This window comes from Dermacentor andersoni, chromosome 4, assembly GCF_023375885.2.
Source record: "Dermacentor andersoni chromosome 4, qqDerAnde1_hic_scaffold, whole genome shotgun sequence".
In the NCBI taxonomy this organism is placed as follows: domain Eukaryota; kingdom Metazoa; phylum Arthropoda; class Arachnida; order Ixodida; family Ixodidae; genus Dermacentor; species Dermacentor andersoni.
Window position 1 is genome coordinate 156,681,365 of NC_092817.1, and position 27,772 is coordinate 156,709,136.

Below are 27,772 nucleotides of genomic sequence, written 5' to 3' on the forward strand. Positions count from 1 at the left end.
TTCCTCGCGCTAATATTCACAGGGTGTTTACGACCGATATGATAACAGGGCCGGCTTTTATGCATTCTTGTGGCACTCAGTTTCGATTTTGTCCCTTGAAAGTTTATGACAAATATCTTGAATCAGGTGCGAAGGTTTCTTTTGAACATTGAGGTTGTATGAAAATGTGACGGCTTTCTCTACCTCATTTGTACAACTACCGCTAAGGCACCTTCAAAGAGACAAATAATGCATTTCTGTTTATTAGACTTCCGACGCTCACGTTATTAACGGCATAGTATGTCCGCCTCTTCTGGGAAATTGTGTGGCAAAATGCCTTGTTTGCTGCACTTATGCTTTACAACGAAGCTCATATGGCTACCTGATCCGTCCGTCCCCTGTATGCCGGAAACGCTTCCTGCGTGACCCTATGCGCATGCGCGAAAGAAATAATGAGAACGAGAGGCGTGTGATTAGCCAACACCACCTAGATAGCCCAAGACCTTTTTACTCCGATCCATAATGCCACTTTTCCTGGCCCGAAATTTCCATTGACAGGGCTGGCGTGCAGAAAGTGGTGATGTCACAATTACTGTTCCCCGATCGGGAGCATCCCCATTAGGTTCTATGGTAGTCAGGCGAGGTAAGCTCACTTCGTGGATCGGAGTGAATGAAGAGGCGTTGCGTTATCTGCGCAGCCTTGAACTAATTGGGCTAGAAGTGACGTTGCTCTCCGTCGCAGCCGAGTTCGCGCGCAGCATTTCTCTCCGGCTCTGAAATGGATAGGCCAAGCGTCATAAGTACTCCTTAGGAGCCGGCAGCTTTCGATCAGCAACGCCTCGAGCAGAACCGGCATCGAACTGGTGTATGCCGTGCGGATATTGCAGCCCGGGCACAAGAACAGGATAGTGCAGCCGAGTAGATGCAGTAACTGCGTACCGAGGACCCGGCAGCCTACCAAGCCCCTTTCAATGAACCGTCGGGATTAACCAGAATAAACCGGGACCACACTTTTCAGCTTCGCCGGTTTATCAAGAGTGCGGAGTGCTTAGGCGGTCATCTTTTTAATAAAATATCTGCACAAAAGCAAAAAAGAACTGTATATTGCAAGTGGAGGTAGTTTGCGCTTGATTAGTAGCATTTGCGCTTCGCTGCTTGAAAAGGCAGTACGTGTGTCGATTGAGCTTCAGAACAACAACTTTCGGCATGGTAAACGCGATTCAAATCATGCATCCGCGACCTCTGAGAGGTGCAACGCAATGCGAATGTCTTTCTGTCGCATTTACCTCTAAATCGCAACTGCATTTGTTATTTATTTGCTTAGCACTAGCAATTCCTTCTCCGGGGATGTAAGCAGAGTGGTTTACAAGACTGCAACTGTAAACAATCGCATAAAGCATGAAATATTCAGTTTACATTTTTTCTATGTTGATATTTAGTAGTTATATACCTGTATATTTCGGTATATACGCGTATTTCAGTTATTTATGTGAACGAGTTTAGTTGATAATCACCGGTCTGTCTGCCTTTTCTTCTGCGTATCAGTCTTTTCTTTTTCTTTTTTGAGCGAAGCTTGCCACAAGACAGCAATACCAATCCAACTACTAAAGCAAGATTGAGCAATACACTCGAATATGCAAGTAAAATCTTGGCGAAGCTTAGCATATGTCAGAAGCCGCTAGTTAACAGGAATCGCACATATTTATTGCAATTCTCTGGCACGGAAGCCCGAGGTCTAAGGAAGTTAAACATGTGAAATGCCTTACACGATAAATCTCTCTTGGTGTTAAGTCCCGCATGAGATATGTTCAAAAGCTGCTCTACATTATCAATTAGAGTCTCACATAGTGTTCGGCCGTACGAGCAAGCAATACCTGAGAGATTTTTCATTGGTCTCTGAGGAATTATTGGCTCGAATTACGCGGCTCATAGATGGCTACTGCAATTTTATCGAAGTAGCTATTAAACTTTCTAGCACCCTCCTTACTGGTAAGATTCGTTCATATAGTAGTTAGTATATTTAAAACTGATAACTCTATATGTATAACGTATGTGAGCCGATGGGTAAAATTTGACAGGTGTGGTAATCATTTTGATGTATTCCTATCGGCAGGTGACTATAAATTGTTCTCAAAATTTACCATGTAGACACGTACCAGCACTATTTCTATCAACTGTTACAGTGAGAATTGACAAATACGGACTCACATGATTTCTAAGGCACTATGTAAATGTCACAAAAAGACCACAGTAGAGGAAAATACAACAAATTTTATGGCTAGCCTTCCACCGTGTGCACAGAATGATTTGTCAATTTGGGTCATTTGTTCAGCTGTCGCAAAAATTTTGTCAAGACAGTGGGGTCAACGTTGTTTCAGTAGCAGTAATTATAGCAATTTCGAAAATAACATTCGGGGTTGGCATTGCTAAATCCTACCTGAACGCGATGGGAATGTTGACGTGGCATCTTTAATATATATCGGAGTCAAGACGAGATTAAAGGAGAGGACATGTAATAACACAAACGCACTGCCTTGACCTGTTGCTAAGATGTATCCTGGGGTGCTTGAGATAGATAACGACGTTGCAACGCGATAATGCAATGAGAAGGCCTCATAATAAGTTTTATGGTTTATACACCCCATTCTCACTTCCAAAACGCTCAAGACATCATTGTCTTCCATGGTCGACAACTAAAGGCTGAGTCGCGTTACAAAGTTTCCTTTTTTGCTTGTTTTTGACGCATACAGAAGATCAGAGCAGCACAGTTCCACGTGGACAGGCACATCCTGGAGTACCAGCAGGGCCTGTAGTACCGGCCACCCCTGGAATGCCCGTAAGCCCTGGAGCACCGACACAACCTGGAATAACGGCAGCCACTGGAGTTCCCGCAGGCACTGGAGTACCGGGAGGCCCTGGGGTAACGGCGGGTACTCGACCACCAGCCCGTCCTAGCGTACCGGTAACCACCCCGCCTCCGACCACCAGTCGAATGCTAACAAGCACACCTACAAGCCCGCCTACCATGCCGACTACTACATCTACTCCAAAAATTACGACAACATCTACTCCAAAAATTACGACAACATCTACTCCAAGAATTACGACTACGTCAATACCAACAACGACAGTGGATCCCAATACTAGTGAGTTGCGGTTTCACCTTAATCTGCTTGCGTCTATTTCATTCCATATCAGTGACAAACAATGCTGCATATCGTGGTGTGTTGTCTCCACCCTGTGCGTACTGCCCAATTGCATTTCACCGTCCAAGCAATTAGATGCAGAGAAAACAAGCATTCATTAGGTATTACAGACGCTACTGCGATGGTATATATCATGAGCTACCTACAACTCGTTTATTACTGCGTAAAATATTAACTGCTTCGCCTTTGCACAAGTGTCCCAGAAAGCAACTCTTCTCGAATACACGCCTTATTAAAGTACGTTCCAAACGTTGAATATATTCCCCGCTTTCAAATAAAGAATCGAAAATTGCACGATTCCATTGAGTCTTAGAATTGATTAGTCTTTATTCGTAGACACGAATATTGGAGAGCTGTAACGTTAAGGTATTGCAGACTTCCACAATTGGTGAACAAAATTTCGGGCTACCCTCCTCGCCCCTTCGCTTGTCTGTCACGCGACGTCATGCAAACAGTGAGAACGCCCCATTTGATATATTATTTGCACGCTGATTATATATCATTAGACCGAACGAAGGAAAAATAATAATGATTCGATGCCTTTCTTCTATATTAGCGTTCTGCTATTGGTCGAACATTTTCGGGCTGCGCCCACTTTACCTTCTGTCACGCGACGTCACAAAACAGCGCGAACTCATCGCGGTAAAGTAACGTGTACAGGCTAAAGACATATAATTTTGCCAAACAAATTTTTTTTAGTAGTTCTAGACTGCCCCGTTACGAAAGAAGTAGGAGACAGCTGCATGTCGATCGCGCCGGAGAGATGTCGAGGAGCACGATTTATTTGTGCATAATTAGTGATTTTGGTTGTCAGTATGACATCATCAAGCCCTGTCGGCACGTAGACGAGGTCGCTTTGCCAACTCTTTGCTGAGAATCCGTTCTGGCGCCATTTTTGACGTTCCGTTGCATGCCGCCGTGATTTTCCACCAGACATCGCATGCTAAAGGGAAGAGGACCAATCGAAGAAGTCAGCACCACCAATTATCTATTATCACTGTGCTGACTCGGCCCCATTGAAACCCTCCCCAATTTAGCGTGCCCCTCACCTCTTGGCAGCAAATCATTGTAGAAATTGGCAGAAATTACGTATGTTAAGAAAACAGATGCACGAAGTTTGAAATCCGTAATTGGGCATCAACATTATATAGAGCATTTCGTTCAGATTCTTCTATCACTGGATCTAAAGTGGACGTGTTGGATTTGTGTGTCTACCACATGGAAGCCAAGCCTGCATCGCGTATCGGCCGGGCTGAGTTCAACATGGCATGACGCTGATAGATATAAGTAGTCGAGCCAGTTTGTCGACGCTGCGTAGGTTAGCGCTGATTTACAGAAATAAACGTAACCCCTTGAGAAGGCACAAAATGACAGCACTAGCTTAGACAACCCGAGCGCTTTTTCAATTATTATTTTGTAATGCACCCACAATATGTCTTCAACCTTTCGGCGGTGCGCAATGACTTCACGAGCTATTTCTTGTGTACCTTTTCCAGGTTGGAAACATTGCGTAATCACCGCTGAAGGGCAAAGAAGCAGTGCACGTTAAAATGTAGACGGTCGCGCTTCGCTTTTTTCCGGCGTTATGTTCGAAATTTTGCACTGATACTATCACCCCTCGCGCAACTGCTTCGTGGCGCCAAAGACCTCTCATCTTGGTCCCGTGCCTGCGACCATGCGTTCGCCACCTTGCGCCGTTTTCTCACGACGCCACCTATTCGTCATTTTGACCCTCAAGCTCCTACCGATGTACGGTCGGCCAAAAAAGTAAACGGACCACGGCTTAGGTGGCCGGAGCGGCTGCGGCGCCACACCGGGGCGCTGCTATCTCGCACCGCGCGCTGACGGCGAGAGTGCCCCGAGTGATGCCAGACTTCGCCCTCACTCACACGCGGGGCTTTGTCACGCTTGATAAATTTCTAGTGCTCCGTTCGTTTGGTCTGGTGATGACGGTTGCGATGAAGGGGGACCGTGCATTGACGGAAGTCTAGCACACGCCGCTGTCGCACAGTAGTGGACGGCAGGCGAGCATCAATGCGCGGCAATGAGAAGGAATGAATACCAGTTCTAATTGTTGTTTTGCTTACATTCACCTTAATTTCCATAGTAGCGCATGTCGCTGGCGTCCAGTGCTCCTACATTTTAGGCATCATAACGCATGTATCCGCATGGGTGGCTACGGTGATGCACGCTCTTTCACGCCGGTGCGATAAGTTACAGGTGCCAAGATTTGCTTCGGGCGCGGCTTTTCTGCCGAGATTACTTTTCCATCATTGTCTACAGCAGTGAGTTTATTATTTATATCAGCGACGCCTATGAAAACGGTTTAATTAGCTAGTACAATGTCTAGGCCGTTATGAAAGTTTAGAGCAGTACGTCCAGGAAGAGATAATTGGGAAGACGAATCGAAGTAACTAGTAAGTCGTGAAAGTTTTTCTACTGAAGTATTCCATGATTTAAAGGGGTCCTCAGGTGGATGAAAAGGTGCCGTCAACCGCGATGACTTGGCTTACTCGCTGTGGCATCGAGTCGTAGAGCGCCGCCGCTATAGCTTTGGACGTACGCGCAGCGCTTCCCACTAGCTCATCGCGCCGACGTGAAAGAGCGCGCGTCACCGTACACTCTTAGACAAAGGTACAGAATTTGGGGTGCATATCTGCCACAAAACAATGATCGTCAGCTGCCTTGCTTGCATTTCCTTTCTTGAAAACGCTGCGCCCGCTAGTTTCCTGTCGGGGATGCAACGCCATGCTGATAACGCGCATGCCGTTCGTTACTGGGAAGTACCGGGAGTGCAGCGTTAAAGAAAGGAAATGCAGACAAGAGAGGTGACGTTTGTTGTGTGGCAAGATACAACCCAAAGGGTGTCATTTAGTTCCGGCTACTTGCGTAATGTTGCCTAAAATCGAGCAGTGGTGGACGCCGGCGACATGCACTAATATGAAAGATGAGGCAAATATAAGCTAAACAACAATCAGAACGGGTCTTCTTTCCTTGTCAGTACCGCCGTTTGATGCCCCGCGGCCACCTGCCACTGCACGAGAGCGCCATGTGCCGGACCACCGGCGAAGCACGGTCCGGCACATGGCGCATGTTCTCTTGATGCCGCGACCCTGACATAGCGTGAATCATTTAACGAGCTGTCGCCGCTAGGAAAGCCGTGTATCCGTGGCTATTCGCTGGGGAACGCTTGCGTAGCGGCGCGCAAGCACGTAGCTATTTCGTATTTTGGATGTTTCGCGCGCTTATGTTTTTTCTCGCACGAACCAACGAGACAAAGCTGAGCACTAAACAAATGCTTGATTCGGATTTTATTTGAGGTGCCCTACAACCTTGTAATTGATATGTTTGCGATTCAAGCAATAATTAAAAAGTTCACTAATTAAAATTGAGTAATACATCGTGATGAAATAAATACTGGCCGTAAGTACATACGACTGCGGCTACTATGCTGTCGGTACGATTTCTTTAGAGCTCTTGGGTACTTTTTAAAATTTTGGTAAATTAGCTGGGACACCATGTATAATGTGTGTGTGTGTGTGCGTGTGCACCTGAATGTGCGCATGTGCGTGTGTGTGAGGGTGTGAGGAAATTACAGACTGGGAATAGGCAAAAAGAAATGCACACGTTCTCATCTATTGGCTATTTAGACAGTCTATAGACGAACTATCCGCAAGAGCAAATAGAGACTGTACTGACTTTGGTCTAGAGGTAGTCTATAGAGTGAAACGAGGCAAAAAGAAACGAACATGTTTTCGACTTTCTTCTATAAGAGATCTATAAACGCGAGCATCTATAAACCGGGAGTAGACAAAAAGTATCAACACCTTATCGACTGTCGTCTATAGACAATCTCTAAACGAAGAACGAACAATAATTAATAGAGACAATCTCCACTTTTGCCTTTATCTAGTGTATAGAACGGAAGTAGACAAAAAGAACTAAACATCTTATCGGATTTCTTCTATAGACAATGTACAGGCAAAACTGAACAATAAATGGAGAATGTATCGACTTTCTTCTATAGTTATTCTATGGAGGGGAAGTAGACAAAAAGAAACAAACACCTCATCAACAAACACCGACTATAGAATATGAGTTGACCAAAAATAGAAACCTTATCACCTTTTTTTTACTGTCTGAAGGCCGTATCAAAAAACAAATAAATCTATCAAATAGCAAACTCATCTACAAGAAGTCTATGGACACTGTACACATCCTAAGGTCATTTTTCTAAAGGCCCAGCGGCATTCAAGTGTTGCTTGGTTATTTTTATTTTATACGCTCATTTTATACACTAATGACGTGGCGCCACCTCCTGTCCATCGGCTGCACCGTCACGTGCCCAACGACGTACGCTCTAGGCCAAACGTTCAATCAGCCAGTTGGCTGCGACGTGACGTGTGCAATGACGGAAGCACTAGGCGCACGTTTAGTCAAGCAGAACCGTGGAGCTGATCTGGAGTCGGGGAAGCGTACCCTTCTCGCCCCCCCCCCCCCGGTATACCAGGGTTACAATCCCACACAGGCGGACATTTACCGAATATGTTTTATTGGCGTCAATTCGAGCATTTGCGCCAGCAGCCACTTTCGGTGCCATTACTCTGTCACGCAGCCGGCTACAAAGCCAGATTTTTGCGTAATGGGGCATATAATACTTTCGCTTTGTATGAACATGTCTCTATTCGCTCCACGCTTCGACGCGTACAATCTGTTCTGCACCCTCTTCGCGTGCGTAGGCGTGCCGGCAAGCGAACGTGTAGTTTGGAGTTAAGAGTTTAGCTGCCTTACGAGCAGGACGAAGAGCGGCTGGCTCAATAGCTCGGGGAAGGGTGCCGGTCAGGGGCATAAATATTTTCGAAATACATTACTGGAAGCATAAACACGCAAGTGCAGCAGTAGAATTGTTTTCTAATTTGCTGTTAACTATCGCACTAGCGCGCGCTCTAGACCTGATGTTTCTTCTCCTGCAGAGAGGCCACTGCCGCTCGACTCACTCATTTGCACGCTAGAATCTCCATTCCGAAGAGATCTTTTGGGAGTCCCGCCTGACGGGCTTTGTTCGATTGTTGTGGCCTACCCGTTCTACGCACCTTCTGGCTTGGAACTCTTCCCAACCAACAATTACTCGTACAGAGGTTTTGACATCATCGTGGAGAACGCCGGAAAGCAGAACAAGACGGAGTTTGGAATCGGCATCACTTACAGGTACGTGCTGCGATTGCCTTAGCAATGTAATGCGAACTGTTATGACTTAGTCAATATTTACTACACTTTCGCGTGCGGTATTACCGAACTGCACAATTAGAGACCTAAGCGTAGACGTCAGAAGGAAAAAATTCGACTATTAGTAAAAACTGGCCTCATCCCTCAGCCAGTCTATTACGCTCAAAAATTGTTAAGCTACTTATAGTCAAAACTGGCCTGAAGGTAGCCACGCTTTACAGCACCTTTCCTCATGTGGCATGGACACCTAAAATGTCCATCCCGCAAGTTTCCCTACAATTGGCTAAATGCTTCTATGCGGGCAGTGAATGAAAGAACCTCGCCATAAAATAGTAGTTACTATAACCACTACAATGACTGCTAGCTAACATACCTAGGCTCCTAAATGATTTGAAATGCAGCGTGCACAAATGAATTTGATATAATAATATTGCTACGGAACAGTGTTTACAATGATGGAATGGCGAGCAGTGAAAAGACGACGACGACGATTGGAGGCTAGCGCGGGCTGTTGCCTCTTGGCCAAGTGCGGCGTATTACCTTGTAAATATACTTGTATATAGCTTTTCATGTGTGTCTTCCTACGTAACATATCTGGCGGAGGTGGACGTTCCCTGTACCTCGTCGCGGAGCTTCACAGTGGACGGTGCCTCGAGCCTTCCTTCACGACAACTCGACTCCGCCGGCTCCGACACCTGCTGCCACTTCGACGATCTACATCACTCTTCCCGCTCTCCGTGATCCTGACGTATTCTCGGACAAAGATGGGGAAGAGGTCAATCATTGCATTAGCCTGTACGAACACGTCAGCCGCAGTGACCGGTGGGGCCCTACTATCATGCTCGCTAACGTAGTCTTTTACCTCGGTGGCACAACTCGAGTTTGGTTTCGGACGCACGAAGATGAGCTCATCAGTTGGGATTCGCTTAAGCAAAAGCTCCCAGACTTGTTCGGCAAGCCATACGGTCACCAACTTGCCGCGCAGAAGACGTTATCCGGCCGCGTGCAGACGTCAACGGAGCCCTACGTCACGTACATTCAGGACGTCTTGGCTCTGTGCCGCAAAGTTGACGCACACATGACTGAGTCCGACAAGGTTTCCCACATCCTCAAAGGCATTGCCTATGACGCCTTCAACTTGCCCATTTCAACAACGTGGCGACGGTAGATGCAGTTATAAAAGAGTGCCGCCACCTTGAACTAGCTAAAAGCCGACGTGCTGACCAGCAGTGTGCCCGTCTGCCCAACACCCCGGCGCCATCTTCCTGCGCCGACGCTCCTCGTCCCACCAACAATGGCGATGTTAGGCGGATCGTCCGGCGTGAGATCGAGGCCGCCTATCCGGCTGTCTTCGACTCCAGCCCCTCCAACGCATCTGCAGTCACGGTTCCTTTGATCCAGGCAGTTGCCCGCCAGGAATTCGCAAACATGGATCTTCAAATCATCTGCTCGGCCCATCCCCCTGATAACCACCCGGATTCATCGATTCCGCCCCGTCCCGCATCTTCTTACCCACCACGTTTCCGCAGCCCATCTGAATGGCGCACTGCTTACGACAAGCCCATTTGTTTTCACTGCCGGCGAATCGGGCACATTTCTCGGCACTGTCGCAGTCGCTGGACTTCCCCGACCCGGTCTACTTATACTGACTACTCTCGCCCCTCAGGTGGCCCTTCTCGTCCCTATGTCGCATGCTCCGATAATGCCGCCACAGATTCTCCTGCGCCGAACCACCCCTATTCTCGTTCGCCTTCGCCCCAACGACGACAATCTTGCTCTCCCCAGCCCCGTCGATCCTTTTCGCCGACTCCCGTCGGACGCCGCTCCCAGCCGGAAAACTAGACGATGCAGCGCCTCGAGGTGACGCTGCATTGCTCCATACGCCGCCAAATCCTCTACTGACGTTGCCCACTCATCTAAACCTTCTTGACGTGCAAGTCGACGGTGTTTCGGTATCTGCTCTCATAGACACTGGGGCGCATTTGTCGGTAATGAGCGCTGACCTTCGCTACCGCCTGAAAAAAATAATCACGCCTGCCACAACGCCTGATGTCCGTGTCGCCGATGACGGAACAGCCCCCGTAATTGGTATGTGTGCCGCCCACGTCTCCTTCGCCGATCACTTTACTATCGTGCTATTTACAGTCATCGCACACTGTCCCCACGACATCATCCTCGGCTTAGACTTCCTCTCGGCACAATTTGCTCTCATCGATTGTTCCGCCAGTACTCTCCGCCTTGACCTGCCGTTCTGGATCTCGCTGAACCACACCCCAGTCGCCTCATTTCCGTCGACTTCGTTCGCTTGCCACCTTTGGCACTGACTTACGCTGACTTAGTGTTATCCCCACCTCTGCCCCACGGTCACTACATCGCGGCTCCTATGCAAGGCGTCCTAATTACTCACGGGATCACAGTACCTCATACAGTTTTATCAATTACGGCGAATTACGTCTGCCGGCCAGTGGTAAATTTTGGCTTGTCCACATAAGTACTGCAACGCGGGATGTCTCTGGCCCAGCTTTGCTCATTCGAGGATCACTCAGTAGCATCTATGGCAGAAGACGACCATTCAGCTGATCATCCTCTACTATCGCAGCCGACAACTGGTACCATTGCCGACTTACAGAAAATGATTGCGGCCCAGATGCCGTCCGAGCACTGAGCTCTACCGCGTTCTGTTTTACTACTACGATATTTTTCACTTTCACGATCGTCCTTTGGCCCAAACTACAGCTGTTAAACATCGCATTAATACCGGCGATGCCCCTCCTATTCATCGCCGCCTGTATCCAATGTGACCGGCTGAGCGTCAGGTTATCCACGTGGAAGTTCGCCAAATGCTTGCGAAGAACATTATTGAAGCATCATGTAGTCCATGGGCGTCACCTGTTGTACTGGTAAAAAAAGAAGGATGGCTCATGGCGCTTTTGCGTAGATTATCGACACCATAACAAGGTTACCAAAAAGGACCTGTATCCCCTACCTCGAATTAATGACGCCCTTAACTGCTTCCACGGTGCTCGCTACTTCTCCTCTATTGACCTTCGCTCCGGCTACTGGAAAATTGCCGTGGATGATCACCGCGAGAAGACTGCTGTTGTAACACCAGACGGTCTTTATCAATTCAAAGTGATGCCGTTCGGTCTACGTAACGCTCCTGCCACTTTTGAACGGATGATGGACTCCCTTCTTCACGGTTTCAAATGGTCCACGTCCCTGTGCTACATGGCCGACGTTATAGTATTCTCCCCAACGTTCGTTACGCACCTCGAGCGCCTCTCAGCAGCCCTGGACGTTTTTCGTCTAGCCGCTCTGCAACTCAACGCATCAAAGTGCCGATTCGGCCGTCGCCAGATTACCGTCCTTGGATATTTCGTTGACGCGAACGGAGTGCAACCAGACCCAGACAAGATCCATGCTGTAGCGCACTTCTCTATTCCGAGGAGTGTCAAGGATGTGCGCAGCTTCATCGGCCTTTGTTCGTACTTCCGCCGTTTCGTGAGAAATTTCGCCGCCATAGCACGACCACTAACCGAGGTTTTGAAAAAAGACGCCCCTTTCCAGTGGGGCGATAACGAGGCCTCTGCATTCTCGTTCTAATCGACGTCCTCATAACGCCTCCCGTTCTGGCCCATATCGATCCTTCTGCGCCTACCGAAGTCCGTACTGATGCCAGCGGTCACGGAATTGGCGCAAAACTGGCACAACGCCAGCGTGGCTACGACCGTGTTATCGCTTACGCCAGCAGGCTCCTCTCACCCGCGGAGCGCAACTATTCCATCACTGAGCGTGAGTGCCTGGCCCTAGTTTGGGCGGTTGCGAAATTCCGCCCATACTTATATGGCCGACGCTTTTCCTTTGTCACAGACCATCACGCGCTTTGCTGGTTATGCTCACTGAAAGATCCTACTGGAAGACTGTGTCGCTGGGCCTTACGCCTCCAAGAATATTCGTATACTGTCACCTATAAATCTGGCCGTCTACACAAGGACGCTGACTGCCTGTCTCGCTACCCGGTCGACGAGCCTGACGACGCCGACAGTAGTAGCGCCAACGGCATTTTCTCTGTGTCTGCCTTCGCTAACATCGCCGATGAGCAGTACCGAGACCTATCGCTGCGAGCACTTACCGAGCGTCTGCGCTCAACACCTACCGACGGATCCGTTCGCCGATATGTCCTCCAGGGCGGCATTCTGTATCGAAGGAACTTCCTCCCTGACGGCTCTCATCTTCTTCTTGTCGTGCCAAAACAGCTACGACAGACTGTGCTCTTTGAGGTGCATGACGCACCCACTGCAGGACATCTTGGGGTAACCCGCACGTACGACCGCGTCCGCCGCCGCTTCTATTGGCCTGGTCTCGCTCGCTCTGTCCGACGCTATGTTGCTGCCGGTGATCCCTGTCAGCGTCGGAAAACACCTCAAGAGCTACCTGCCACTCATCTCCAGCCAATCACCGTCCCTGTGGAACCGCTCCTTCGTGTTGAATTAGACCTCCTCGGTCCCTTTCCCACGTCATCCTCTGGGAATAAATGGGTAGTGGTCGCAGCTGATTACGCCACCCGATATGCCATCACGCGGGCTGTCCCTACCAGTTGCGCCACTGACATCACGCACTTCCCCTTGCGTGACATTATTTTACTTCATGGCGCCCCGCGACAGCTGCTTACTGACCGTGGTCGAAACTTCCTCTCGAAAGTTATCGCCGACATTGTGCGTTCCTGCTCCACTCAACACAAGCTGACTTCCTCATACCATCCTCAAACCAACGGCCTGACAGAGCGGTTACACCGTACTCTCACCGATATGCTCTCCAAGTACGTTGCCAAGGACCACCATGACCGGGAAATCGCCCTTCCTCGCGTCACATTTGCGTACAATTCTTCCCCGCACGACACCGCCGGATTTTCTCCATTTTACCTACTGTACGGTCGCGAACCGACCTTGCCGCTTTACACGGCACTTCCTCCTGCTGCGATCTCAACAAGCGAGTATGCGCCCGACGCCATCGCCCTGGCCGACCATGCACGGCAGCTTGCCTGTGCTCGACTGACGGCCTCGCGAACCACTCAGCAGCGTCAGTACAACGCCCGCCACGGTTACGTACAGTTTTCGCCTGGTGCGCTTGTGCTCCTGTCGTCGCCCTCTCGTCACATCGAACTTTCAGAAAAGCTCCTTTCGCGATACACAGGGCCCTACCGCGTGCTCCGCCAGGTGACGCCTGTGACGTACGAAATCGCTCCTGTGTGTTCAACCTCGTCCTCTACTCTGGCATCTAGTGATGTCATGCACGTCAGTAGGCTCAACGCCTACTACACTGCTTCCGAGTCCGGCCTTTAGTCGCTCCGGGATGGCGCTTTTGCTGCCGGGGGTAGTGCTGCGGAGCAGTGTTTACAATGACGAAGAGGCGAGCAGTGAGAAGACGACGACGACGATTGGAGGCTAGCGCGGGCTGTTGCCTCTTGGCTAAGTGCGGCATATTACCTTGTAAATATACTTGTATATACGTTTTCGTCAGTGTCTTCCTACGTAACAATATATTTGGAATTTTGCCCCGTACTCTTAATTCAACCTTAAATGTACAAACACGACTACATTGTTGACAAGGCTTCTACAAACGAATGAACGGCCAGCGATAAGCAGAGTTTACCGTGAAATCATAGCTGGCATATTGCATTTGGAAAGATTTTTCTCATCCGACTTAATACTTCACGCAATATCAAACAGAACGCCTGTATTATGGATGCCTAATCACACTGTTGGGGACGCTGACTAAATCTAGCAGTTTTTTCCATCAGCAAACTTTTCAGTGTGGTGCGGTACCAACACGTCAGATGGGCGATGCAAACATAATGTCTCGCTTTCGCGCTTTCTTTTTCTGACGTGCGCAAAGACTAAAACATAAACTTTCATGCGTGATTTTTCATTCGGCATATATTTCGGATGTCTCGTTTGCCAACTGACTCCATCACGTTAGGACAAAAAGCGCATGCAACAAAATAGTTAGGGCACTAAATAATCAGAATAAAACTGCTGACAATGTCTTGGATAAGGCGAGCGGACATGCCATATGAACTTGCCGAGGCTTGTAAAATTTAAGAATATGGCTAGCATTAGCTGAAGTGTCTGACCATATGCAAACGTTAATGCACAAGCACGCATTGAGAATATCGCACGCATTACAGTAATGCATTTACATTTTGCACTGCGGAAGCCAGTACATGGAAATTCAAAGAAGCGTTCACCCTAAGTCGAAGTTGGCGCTAGAGACACTTTGAATTGGAAACTTTATTGAACGATCCTGCAAGTATTTGCACCGTACAAGTCGTTGCCCGGAGCCCCTTTTTAATACTTCGGATGATGCGCTCCTTTATTTAAATGAGTAATTGAAGTGTTCCATGTAAACGTAGCAATTCCTGTCACTAAACAACTTGGCAAAAGAAAACTAAAATTTCTAACGTGAAATCACATTAGAGTATCTTTAAAAAGTTTGACTCCCCTGATATATTTCACTAATATATTTCTTCTTTGATGTACTTCACTAAATTGAATGATCAATTATTTCGACCAATTTCATTCAAATGCATAAATTGAAATGCAAAGTTAGAGGCACACATTTTCCAATCCGTCGCACTGAACCACTCCTGCTTGAGTGAAGCTATGCGAGTCGCACGATGTCTGAACGGCTGTGTCCCGACTGTTGTAGAGGAGAACATGCTTATACAAACAAACTGTGAGGAGCTATGCCCGATGTTTACTTATATCAAAAGGATAATGTAGCCTTCCTGTGATCGGTGACAGCAAGACTTATGTCTTCATGTTTTCCACGTTTAGGTTTTGTACGAGCGTTGACAGCATGACAGTACTTGCCAACAATCCCATGACCAAGACAACATTGGACTATTTGTGGACCAAGCGGTTTTACCACTACGGACAAGTTAACCCTCCTCTAGCAAATTATGGCGGATCCATGCAAGAAGTCAACGTGAACTGTGTCAGAGGACTACAGGTTAGCCTTCTGAAAATTTAAAGAGCATGTCTGTTCGGCCACTGGGCCCAGTCAAACGTTGCACTGCCATGTGAAAATGGTCATCAGCCACACGAAACTCATGCCTGCGTAACGTAAAACACTGTGGGTAATCTGGAATAAACCTAACTACTGTACATACCTTAGAAGGGTGATGGTTTGGGATAGTTGATTTCCCATAATACTCTGTGGTGGAGTACGAAGCTGGTCAGGGGGCACAGGAAAAAAACAAGGACCAGCGCTTACTGCCAACTGAAGTTTCATTCTCTGACACCAAGGGTTATATAAAAAAGCTGAAGAAAAACGACCATATAAAAATTAATAAAACATAAAGATGAAACTGCCAAATAACGATGTCATCACCACTCCCTGGCTGCACAGCCATTGTCTAAGAATGCCAATTCCTTTCGTGATAAGGCCAGAGACGGCTTGCGGATGCATGGGCATACTTGGCGTGCCATGCTAGCCGATTCAGCGATGATGCGCGTTCGATCGACCGACCAGTGAGCGGTGATGACATCTTTATTTTTAATCTCTATTTCTTATGTCCTATTTATTTTCATGTCATTTTCCGTCTGTTCTTATAACATCTCGTATCAGACAGTAAAATTTAAATTGGCAGTAAGCCCCTGTCGTGGGTTTTTTTTTTTTTTCCGCCCCCTGTCCTGCTTCTCGCTGCACCGCAGTCTCGGGCACATTCCCTTTCCACACAAAAATCTGTGCACTTACACTTACTGTGCTCGTACATAAGACGTCTTTAAGTAAATCACGCACACACTGTCAGCATTATCGTGATATCTTTGAGGGTATTGTTAGGAAATCAATATTTCGCATGCCTTTCCCACTAAGCGATATCTGGCTCTATTTATGGGAATGTTCTTTATTCTCATTCTCAACGTCAGCGTGGTTTCAACTTTTAGATGTACCTTATTCTTAAGTGTTCCTGCTTAGGAATAATCAGATCACCGTTATGAGATTTATTCTCTTTCAGCATCAAGTGCGTCATTGCTTTTTAACTGCGCACATAATTCGTTATATCAGCTGATTGTGCAATCTAGCAGAGCAATCACTTTGACATTTACCACTCCTTTATGTAGTCGGTATTATGCACGGCATACTGCGTATTAGCTGCGCTGCGGGGACTAGTTACGTTGAATGCTGGTTTTTATTTTGGTACACCATAAAAGGTGGAAAGATTGGTGCTTCTGATTTAGCGCTCCATTGCATCCCAGTCAACAAAAAAAGTCTTTGCGTTGTGCTCCGGAATATTTGGCCACCTGGGGAATGTCCATCTGAACCTAGACATAAGTACAGATCTGTGTCATGCGTTCCGCTGCTCTCGGAGCACTAACTGTCTTAACACCTGTTGTCCAACAAGCGTCTTTGTTTTATAAACAAAGAGCTCTCGTCGACATCCAATCCTTCGTTTTGTCGTAAAAGCACTTGTTAGTGATTTATGGCCACCGTGCCTTATATAATGACCTCCCCATATAATGATTACTGCCGCTCCTCCTGAATTCAGCTATCTAACGCAAATTTTTTTTTAGCAAATCAACATTCTTATCGGGAAATTCTTTACACATTAACGGACGTCATAAAAAAATCCCGCACATTTGTATGTTACTCCAAACAACTGACACATAAAGAAGTTTCAACCAAGCGTTGATGCGAAAGGAGACAAAGCCGATGCACATGATCGTGCAATGAGTTCGATTATTACAAGATACGTCTCCATTCCGTCTCTTTCTCAGGATTATTCTTAACCTATTTCGCATCCCATTCGTATCGTATATGACGTGCCAATAAGTTCTCCCGCATCTGGTCTTCATAGCAGTCTTGCAAAGCATTGCATTCTTCAGAAGTTTCGACAGCTACGCGTCTGTGTTGGTCGACTCTGTCCCACTACGTGACCTCGACACGCTGTTCAGAATCCCGCTTCTCCTGGCGGGCGTGAGACAAGTCACCAATTTCACTTCACTTTCCCAAGTCACCAATTTCACTGAGACAAGTCACTTGGCCTCGCGAGCTTTGGCCGTCTCGGCATTGTAGGAGACTCTGTGGTCTTCACGTGCACGGCACCTGCTGTGACAATCACGATCTTTCAGCCCTCACCCGCGGTTGAGAGACCGCGCCGCTACACGGCCTCTAGGGCAGCGTCGACGCCGGCGCGCCGCATTCGCTTCCACGCATGCGCAAAGACGACATTGTACATCCACACTTATTACACGCTCTTCTCCGACGCTGCTCTCGCGAGTGGCGCGGTACCAGAACAATGAGACACCCTTCCGCGTGCGCCCTCCCACCACGCGCAGTGGCGTGGGCGCATCGTGGCACCCTAACGAACCAGCTGGTGGAGGGCGCGCCATAAACATGGTGGCGGCAAAGGACGACATTGATAGAGGCCTACAGCCCACCCCGCTCACAGCTAATTACCCTCCTCATTGTTGTCGTAACAATTACATGGACACTCGTGCAGGATTTCCGCCATCGTCTTCGCCGTCGCAGCGGTCCAAGTGCGATAACATCGCACTAGGACTTAGATGCGAGCGAAGGCGTCCAAAGGTGGGCGGAGAGGGGTGGGGGCGCGATCTCGCGCGTGCAAGGGTTGAAGGCGAGGGGTGAGCGCGCCCTCTGAAAACACGTGAAAATACGTAGCTAGATTGCAATGTTTCTGACAACCTTACAATCAATTGCAATCAACTCCCGTCTGCTGTGCATTCGGTGCACTTTAGAGAGCCCCAGGTGGTCAAAATTATTTTAGTGGCCCCCACTACGGCGTATCTCAATACGGTATGATGGTTTTGGCACGGGAAACCGTAGAATTTAACCATTTTACGTATGAGGTCTCTTGCATGCATCGGCACTGTCTTTTCTTTTCTCTGTTGTGTCCCTACTACCGCCTCTACGCCTGTGATTTTACGGTGAAGTTGTATGCGGCTAGGACGACGGAATTTAGTCGTCTCCGTAACCAAAAACTCAACCAATCATAGCGGAAATATTTCGCCGCATGCACCCCTGGATTCCTTGCAGTACCAGGCTTGCTGTACCAGCAAATATATGCGGATCATTCGAGCATAGTCCAGAATTTGCCTGCAAAAATTATAGAAACCACAGTAACTGTCATAGACTCTTGCATTTATTTTCAGCTTTGTCTCTTTAGCCGACACGTTTCACTGTTAGCTTTTTTATAAGTTTCCTCCGTGGCCTGTCTGGGTACAACTTTTGCGCTCATTTAAAAGAAGAAACATCTATTTTGATCGCAGATGCTCTTCAATTTGATGACAGACAAAAATGACAACGTCAATCGCCCAAGTTACATCATACACTCCTTCCCTTTGTATTCTCCGAGAAATTTTCCTGCAATTGGCCAGGCACTAAGGTGAGTGGCGCCCAGTAAAATCAAAAGCATGACGCATATTTAGCAAATGTATGCTGCCCTGCAACGCAATACCGTATGGCTCCATTTTTATTCTTAGAAGCCTGTACCGCAAAGTTGGCCGCTGTGTGTGTGTCACCCTATTGCCATATTCTTACGATGACCAAGTGCAAAATATCCTAGGTGTGGCTTGCGGAGAAGAGTGCACTGTAATAGTCTAACTGGTAAAATTAGAATCAGAACTTTGACGGTCGCGTTCCGCATTACTGCGAGGCCGAGCAATGCAGTTCAGGTTTGAGTAAACGGCTTCGTGAGATTGACCCGCTCCACTAGCCGCTTCATCGCAGCCATCCAGTCTGAGCACATTAGATTTCGTGTTAAATCGCTGGATGAAGTCCAAAACAGTTCTGCAGGCTTTATTCCCGGCGACTGCAACAAACTTAAAACCCTTAACAAATGTACAGTTGTCGTTGCTTTTATGCTTACTACCGCGCAGAGATAAGACACCTATCTACTCATTGCACTAAACATTATTATTACTATTATTATTATTATTATTATTATTATTATTATTATTATATTGGGCTTGATGGGGCACGTAGACAAAGAAAGCTATGACATGCTTTACTGGCTCTCTCTCCTGCATACTTCATAAACCATATTGACTCTTGTCAGCCCATCTCGTACTGTGAACAGCATTATTATAGCATGTTTTAAGAGTGCGCTTGGCTGAACGCAAGCTTTGAATGTGTCAACTATGCCTTATACAAAAATTACTTGGAATATTCTTTCCCAGAGTCTTGTTAATTTCAGCGACCCAAAGATTCCAGAAATCTTTTAATTGCGTTATTATCGTTATATAATTGTCTTAAATGGAGTACTGTATTTATTCAATATCCTTTTAAATAACATTCGTTGCGTTTTGTTGCTTAATATTTTCATTTTTTTCGTTTCCGTTCTATGCAGTTGTATTCATTAAATAATTCTGCAAAAAACATTTCCAGTTCGCAGTACAAAATTTGTATCTACCCTTGCCCAAAATAAGTATTTTCATTGATACGCATCATCTGCAGGCATTGGCTTTCGGCGACCCGAGCGGATGCAGTTTTCCAAATTCTAAAACCCTTGAACTACATGTAGAAAAAGAAACGATACTGATTTTCCTTCCTGCGGTTAACTATGACCGCCACGCATTTTGTGAGTGATATGCGATGAGACGAACTTTATAACTATTATTTGAAATCTACTAGGCACATTACAAACACAATTTGTCGTCGCTTACTGTTTCTTGTACCAAAAGCGCAATGAAGTGCACTATCGTGAACCAACACTTTCACGTCCCATGCATAACTTACTCTGCTAATATAAATATGCCATTACGTGCGCTAGCGAAAACTAATCGGCAGCTTTAGTTTCACGTGCGCAGATCTTTCCACACGCCAACGCTCGAGTTCTATGTGCTCTACGCGCCGCATCCGTGAACGTTTGCAGTTTCGCGTACGCAATAGCCAAAGAGCCTTGCAAACGTATAGGTCGTTGCCTGGGTGAATGGATGTTATGAGCGTCCCCTTTGGAACGGGGCGGTGGATTGCGCCACCAAGCTCTTGCTATTATACGGCCTAATGTCCTACCTCAGTTAAACAATGAAAAAGAACACTATGAACTCCCAAACCCAAATTTTCTGATCCCCTATTGCTAACTGTGCCTGCATACGTCTCCGTTTTTTGTCGTTTCCCTACGTTTCGTCCACCATTCCTCCAATCGCCTCTTACTAATGCTGTAAGATTTGTCGGACGGTCCTACCGCTGTTGACCAGATGTAGGAGTCGTCGGACTATCCCACCGCTGCCACCAGTTGTAAGATTTGTCGGACGATCCCACCGCTGCCACCAGTTATTGGATTTGGAGCAGTCGTAGTCGTAGCGAGGACCTTGGGACGACAGGGCTAGGCGAGCAGGATTTAATTGCAGGATTTACATTTAAAGCATGACATACATTGGCAGACTAGCGCGACTCCCATATGGAGCCCGCAAAACTAACATACAGCAAACAGTTTACGAGCACACAGCTCACTAGTTCATTTCTAGCATGACAAGGAGCACGACACAAGCACACCCTAGCAGCCGGCAAACGCTGCTTATATGCTCTCCGCTTGACGTCATAGTTCGACGTCATCGTTCGGTCGTGGACGGAGCACGAATGGTCGGGAAGGTTCGTCCAAGCATTGTAAACTTGCCGCCGCCCCGCACTATCGTTTACGCCCACACACACGCAAACACACAGGTGCGAAGGTCTGGAGCCGACGACAGACGGGCGCCGTTCCGCAGTATCGTTTACGCCCACACACACAAAGGCTCCGGAGTCAACGACCGAGGGCTCCGTAGAACTGTGCTCCGTCTCGGGTGGTGCGGTCAAGTACCAATTTCCTGAGTTGATCGCGCGCCACGTGGCCGCCGGTCATCCGCAGTTCTCGGTACCGCCCAGCTTTCAGTGCCGACGTCAGAGGGCTTCGTAGAACTGTGCTCCGTCTCGGGTGGTGCGGCCAAGTACCAATTTCCGGAGTTGATAGCGCGCCACGTGGCTGCCGGCCGACCGCAGTTCTTGGAAGGGCGCCCCGACTGGTGGGCTTGGAACACGTGCAGCGGGCTGAAAGCTGGCACGTTGCCACCCCGTATGGCCATTCTTAACAATGCCTACTGCAGACATGTTCACTTTTCCACTGCTCCCGCTGGACCCAAGGGCTTCAAGGAGGCCAGTGGGGCCTAAATCGACCGCTGGGTAGACGTCATCACATTCTAATAAAACATGCTCCATAGTTTCCCTAGCTTTACTGCAGCAAGCAAATGCTTCTTTTTCCTTCATATATCTCGCTTTATAGGTGCGTGTTTTAAGGCATCCCGGTCTCGCTTCGAAAAGTAATGAGCTTCCCTTTATTATCATAAATTGTTTCTTTCCTGATTTCGTTTTTTTCTCTTAAGTAGTTACTCATGGCAGGTGTCCTTTCCATTGCCGCCACCCATGAGATTATTTCAGCCTCTCTGACTTTCCGCTTGACCGTCTTTGTTGCTGTGTTGCCCACCCTACAGGCCACATACTTGCTCGTAAGCTTCCTAGCTTTCTTTCCTCCACTGTGAATCAATCTTCTTCCTGTACAGATACCTGAACACTCTCCCAGCCCATTCACTTTCTTCCATATTTCTCAGGCGTTCTTCATACTCAATTTTACTGCGAGCTTCCCTCACTTCAAAACTAATACGGCCCATATCACCCTGTACAGCTTCATTTGTAGTCTTCCCGTGAGCGCCCAATGCGAGGCGACCCACTCACCTTTGGTTCCAATCGAGTCCTGATTGTACCCCTGATTTAAAGCAAACTGCATTTCAAAAAGTAAGTCCTGGAACTATTAAACCTTTCCATATACCTCGGAGGACCTCGTAGCTATTGTATCCCCATAGCGCTCTGTGCTTCATTATGGCTGCATTCTACTTTGTCGCCAACTGTGTGGTAATCGTCTCCTTTAAAGTTTGTTCTACTGCTTTCACCAGAGCTTCCTTACTTTTTGGTCCAGGTTCATTAATCAGCCTAACGGGAACCTGTGCGCTTAGGAATCATCTCTTCCGCTTTGTTCTAGTTAAAATTTGTTGATTTGAAATTCTTTCATGCTCTTTTTTTCTTCAAATACAAACTCGTCATTGCCCTGGTAAGATTCGGCTGTTATTTTTCGGATGTAATTTATTGCCGCTTCTCCTTCCAGTCTGTTTCATCTTCGTCTAGGATATATTGTTGTACTGTTGTTGACTTGCTGCATAATATTTTTATGTGGTTCCAAAATATTCTAGGTGCGGCCTGCTTTTTCTCACGTATTTCTCACAACCAACGTTCACTTTCACCTTTTAATTTTGCTTGCACCAGTATTTGAAACACATACTTTTTCTCCCGGTATATTTCCTATTTACTGGTTACTTCATCCTGCGGCAACTGCGCCTCCTTTGCCTGCCTGTGCTCTCGAGATGCTTTCTGTCGTTCTGCGATCGCTTCTCGCATTTCCCTGTTCCGCCAGCGTTTCGGTTTCGTTTTTCCTTTCTAGCGAACATGTTGTTTCTCATTCCGTATTTGAGTCGTTATTACATTCAGCTCACCATATTCCCACTCATTACTTAGCCATTTGCGAAGTTCTTCCTCGGCTCTACATACTATATTTGCTATTTGTTCAGCCTTCAAATTTGGACTGGATATATTGCACTCCTTGCTCTCTTTCCCAACTACATATCCCATTTTTAAAACGATGCGTTTATGGTCACTCCGTATGCTGCTATACCCTTCCTCAGCAATGAGAATTTCTCTCAACTTATGAATTCCTTCTATCATCAGGCAGTAATTAATAGTCGATTGCCGGTTTCCCACTTCCCACGTGATCTGCCCTTCACACTTAGGCCCTGTATTCACGATAACAAGGTTATGTTGCTCACAAAGGTCTAGCATTGACTTCCCGTTGTTGTCGGTATAGCCATCTAAATCCTGTATGTGGGCATTCATGTCACCTAATAGGACAATTTCAGCACCATTCCCGAAACATTTAATATCAGCGCTTATGTATTCCACAAACTTTTTATTCTTCTCTGTGCAATTATTTCCGGTCCACAAACACGTAACGCCCAGCCATGTTTTTTTCCCACTCATTGTTCCTGATAACCAAAGATGCTCTTGACATATTGAATTTACCCTTTTCCATTTGGCTGCCTGATGGATGAGGATTCCGACTCCCTCTCCCTTTCTTTCCGACTTAGTTCTGTTGCACCCTTCAGAAACATAATTCTCAATAACTGGCGGGTCTGCTGAGTCTCTAAGGTGCGTTTCTGTAACCGCATACACCCCTATTTGTTCTCTATTTAAATGCTCCTGAATCTCTGCCCACTTTTCCTTTCTTGTGCCGCCCTGCATGTTTATGTAGCCTGTTGCATGGCGAGCTCTTTTTCTTGCTTTCCTCCTTTTTTTGCTATCGACGGTGATGCTCTTCTGTGGTTCCCCTGGGGGACCTTCTTCATTACTATCTACTCTGGCCTCCTGAGTGCCCGGGGGACCCCTAAAAAAGCAACAGCGCGACCAATTCGCCAGCCCACTTCTTGTGCCAGCCTGTAATTGAAGTGGATCCCGTCTCGTTAAAAACCACCACACCTTCTCACTTCCCTGTTTACTTCGACCACCTCGACGCCTTTCTCTCTGTTCATTTTCCACATTGCCTCATTAGCAGCCATTACGGCTCAGTGTACGTGACTGTCACATACAGGCACCTCCGGCACCGTGCACACCACGATCTGTACCTGAGGGGATAGCTCGCGCAAGTCGTCCGCCCCCTTCGCCAAGCGCTGGGCTAGTCCTGTCCCTTTCCTGTTCAGGACGTCATTTAGCCCACTTTATACTATGACAAGATTGCGCACGTGGGCATTTTACGCGAGCTTTTCTTGTGCTCGTTCCATGAAAGAAACCAGTGTCCGCGCTAGAAATCTCCCTACCGCCACTCTTTTATCGCCTTTCACCTTCTCCGCATTTGTTTTTGAGCAACTAGCCATGTTTACGCCGCCGGCGATAATCACCCTTTCACTCTTTCCTACCTCTCCCTGCTTCGCTTTGTCCTTTTCCACGTGATTTGAACTCGACAAGGGGCATTGTCCCCTGGGCTCCTGCTCCGCTGCACGAATTCCGCGTGCTCTGGTGACACTTCCTCGCCTGTCGCGTCGGAGGTAGGCGTTCCATTGCCACGCACATTCTCGTTCACAATGGCGGCCTTGTTCAGTATTTCCTCGGCTGCTTCAAGTCTCTTTTTAACTACCTTCCGTGCATCACGCTCCCTGTTTTGCTCATTTTCGAGCTCTTGCACCTGTTTCGCAAGCTCTTCCTGGAGAGCCTCCATTTTCTGCAGCCTAGTATCAACATCACATTGTGTACCGGTTGGCTCGATGCCCTCTCCATTTTCATCCGTATCCTCATCTGCCTTGAAGGATCCCCCGCGCACTGCCTGCTTTCACGGCTTTCTCGCCATGTATTGCACGGCTTCTTGCAAATACTATAATAATGTAATATTTCTACTACTGATGCAAATACTACAATACTATACCACTATATCAATCCAGAGCACGTGCCTTTTAGCAAGAACTGATACGCACGGGATCCAAATCCTCAAAATGTCGCAAACCTACTCTCAGCACTGTTTCAAAAGCAATCAATGCCGCGCAGCCCAGAGGTATGGCACGCTCTCGCACGCGCTCAAACACGCGGCCGCGCTCTCACTTTCCTACCAAAAACATGCACAGTAAATCCACCTAATAAATATTAATCTTGCGACCTCCAAACTACCATTTAAAGAATACAAACACTCAACGTCCCCAACCGGCTGCACGTGTTGAAGCACGAGGTGCGAAAGGACGCTCTAACAATTCTGCAAAACCATATGTGCACAAAACACACCCGCGCAACCGAAACACGAGAGACAAAAAAAAACAAAGAAATAGAAAAACCACCATTTACTATTTAAAGGCAAAAAAATCAGCAAATCAAAAACAGGAGCAAGCTCAAAGCATGCACAAGAACTTATCATTTCGTCGCCGCCACGGAGCCCCGAAAAGCACGTCCATTCGCCACAACATCCGAACCAAACCGCATGTCCACTGGCGTCCTCTACCGGCAGACGTGAACACTACTACAGTCCCGTTCGTTCAAGACGAACCCCAATCGCAGTCGACTCGTGATTCTGAAACCCCGCGAACTGTGCGTCCATGCTATCTAGGACTGGCTCGGGCTGCGTTCTCTGCCGGGCAGCTCGTAGAGCGCGTCACGTGTGCGTGGGACGCGCAACGTAAGGACACCGCTTTCGCGTCGGTACGTGAGAAGCGACGGGGCTCCTTACATTCGGCCGACGCATGCGTAATTTGATCCCGCTTGATCTTCTCCTAAGTAGCGTTTCGACCAACGTCAAAGTATAATTGTATAACGATACTCTGCTTTCTTGCGTTATCGTATGTGGTTGAACTAACGTTGGTGTTATGGACCAAACCAAAAAGAGAATTATTAGCACGAAAGGGAATTGAGTTCGCAATCAACTCTTCATTTAAGTTGTTCTGACCCATAACTTTTTAGTGAATTCTAGGATTCACATTTGTAGCACTAATGATATGGTCCAAAGTTTTTGGTCGTCTTGCTCCTTATTAGTAATCTTAGTATCATTTGGAAGTTAAGGTACTTTCAGAGTTTGTTCCTTTGAATCTAACCTTTATAGCCCAGTGGCCGAAGTTCACTACAAGCTTGGGAAATTAATGTCCTGGCTGCTGTTCTGCCAGCAGGCAAAAAAAGTTTGAAGGACACTCAAGCTTCGCTTTTAGGAATGGAACACAATAGCTTTCAAAGATCCCTGCTTTTCGCGCTTTCCGGCAACTACAGCCTAGGTAAGCGTAATGTTAACCGGTAAACTCTGGAGGCAAATGCAACGCACGAAGGCAAGCTTTCAGGAGAGAGAGAAAAAACTTTATTTTCATGTTGGTTGGTATGGTGGAAAGGCCCTCAGTCCAGAGCCTCGCTTGCGGCATTCTTCAGTGCAGCACTGATAAACGCCGCAAGGTACTGTTGTAACCGTACCGCTGGCCCGAGTTGTTGGGGTCTCGGTGCTGACGCCCGTTATTGCCAATGGGTCGCAAGCCCCAAGGGTAGCGTTGGCCTGGCGGCCTGGGGCACTGGAAGCATCCGAAGGTCCCGGCAAAGCATGAGAAGACTGGTAACAGAACAACTTGTTTATTCTAACATAGCAAAAGAGCGGCCGGTCAGGTCGACCGACGTGAGAGACGGGAGAGCACGTAACTCAACAGTACAAATCGGAGCCTCTGCTCTGGCGTCCGGGGGCAGCAGCTCTTATACCCTCGGCGTCGCGGTCCAAAAGGGAAGGAGGGAAGGTCACGGGATGAAGGTCACGGGACGGCGCAGCAGGGGCCCACGACGGCGCGAGCGGTTGAGCCGAGAGACCTCCAGGCCCCTCCTTCGGGGAACTCCGCTCCCCGGCTGCCGCGCTTTGACAAGCGAGGGCACACACACACACACGCACACACGAAGACACGTGGCACTGAAACACGCCTGGACACGCTTGGCGGGTAGGCGTCGCGGCGGCGTCGGACGGGCCAAAATGTCCGCCGCTTTGAACAAAGCCCCGGCGTCCGTTGCATCCGCGCCGGCATTACCGCGCGTTGTAGGCGAAACGTAACAGACCGCCCCGCCGGGGGAAGGAGATCCCGATGGTCAGGGGACTGCATCCGCTGTCCGGAGGGATGTCGCTCGATGATGCTCATAACCGAAGTTGGGCGTCCCTGGGCGTTTCTTGAGCGCAGCGCACAGAGAAGGCCTCGTTCTCACGTTCAGGTGCACACAGGACACTGCAAAGTGACTTCGGGAGAGGTGACATTTTTGTTCTCGTTTCCGGCAAGCGTTAGAACCACGCCTGAAAGTCAACCGCTCAGTCAGCAAGCACGGCACAACCCTCACTAAGCCCTGCCAGGCTCTTTCCCCTTTTATACTGCTGCCTAGTTCCTTACAGTAGTTTAGCAGCACTCAGAACGCGTCCATAAATCGGAAAAATTGCACTAAAAAGCACATCATCACTTTGAAACACTACACAAAAGCAATAAGTTAAAAAAAAATCCTGCCTCAGGAAGAAAAACATCAGTAACAAGCAATTTTGAGGCTGATTCCCACGTTAGGGGCTTCGACTTAAGCCATCGGCGTTACCGTTGAGACTCCCCTTTTTGTAACGCACCTCAAAGGAATATTGTTGCAAAGCGAGGCTCCAGCGCAGGAGGCGGCCATTTTTGGGAGAGATGGTCTGCAGCCATTGGAGAGGGCAGTGATCCGTTTCAATGATAAACCTCGAGCCAGCTAGGTAACATGACAATTTCTGAACGGCCCACACGATACACGCA

At 47.9% G+C, this 27,772-nt stretch overlaps 2 protein-coding genes across 2 annotated transcripts in view; one reads left to right on the forward strand and one right to left on the reverse strand.

The window, feature by feature from the left end:
* LOC126537970 (uncharacterized) overlaps positions 1-27,772 on the reverse strand; it is a 147,223-nt gene that overhangs the window by 104,480 nt on the left and 14,971 nt on the right. The gene's annotated exons all lie outside the window — the stretch shown is intronic.
* Positions 1-27,772, forward strand: part of LOC129386509 (uncharacterized) — an 80,195-nt gene that overhangs the window by 12,890 nt on the left and 39,533 nt on the right. The window contains exons 3-6 of the mRNA XM_055074577.2: positions 2,730-3,125; positions 8,159-8,393; positions 15,248-15,422; positions 18,704-18,819. Of these exons, the coding sequence (XP_054930552.2) occupies positions 2,810-3,125; positions 8,159-8,393; positions 15,248-15,422; positions 18,704-18,819 (842 nt within the window). The 5' untranslated portion in view covers positions 2,730-2,809. The remainder of the gene's footprint in view (positions 1-2,729; positions 3,126-8,158; positions 8,394-15,247; positions 15,423-18,703; positions 18,820-27,772) is intronic.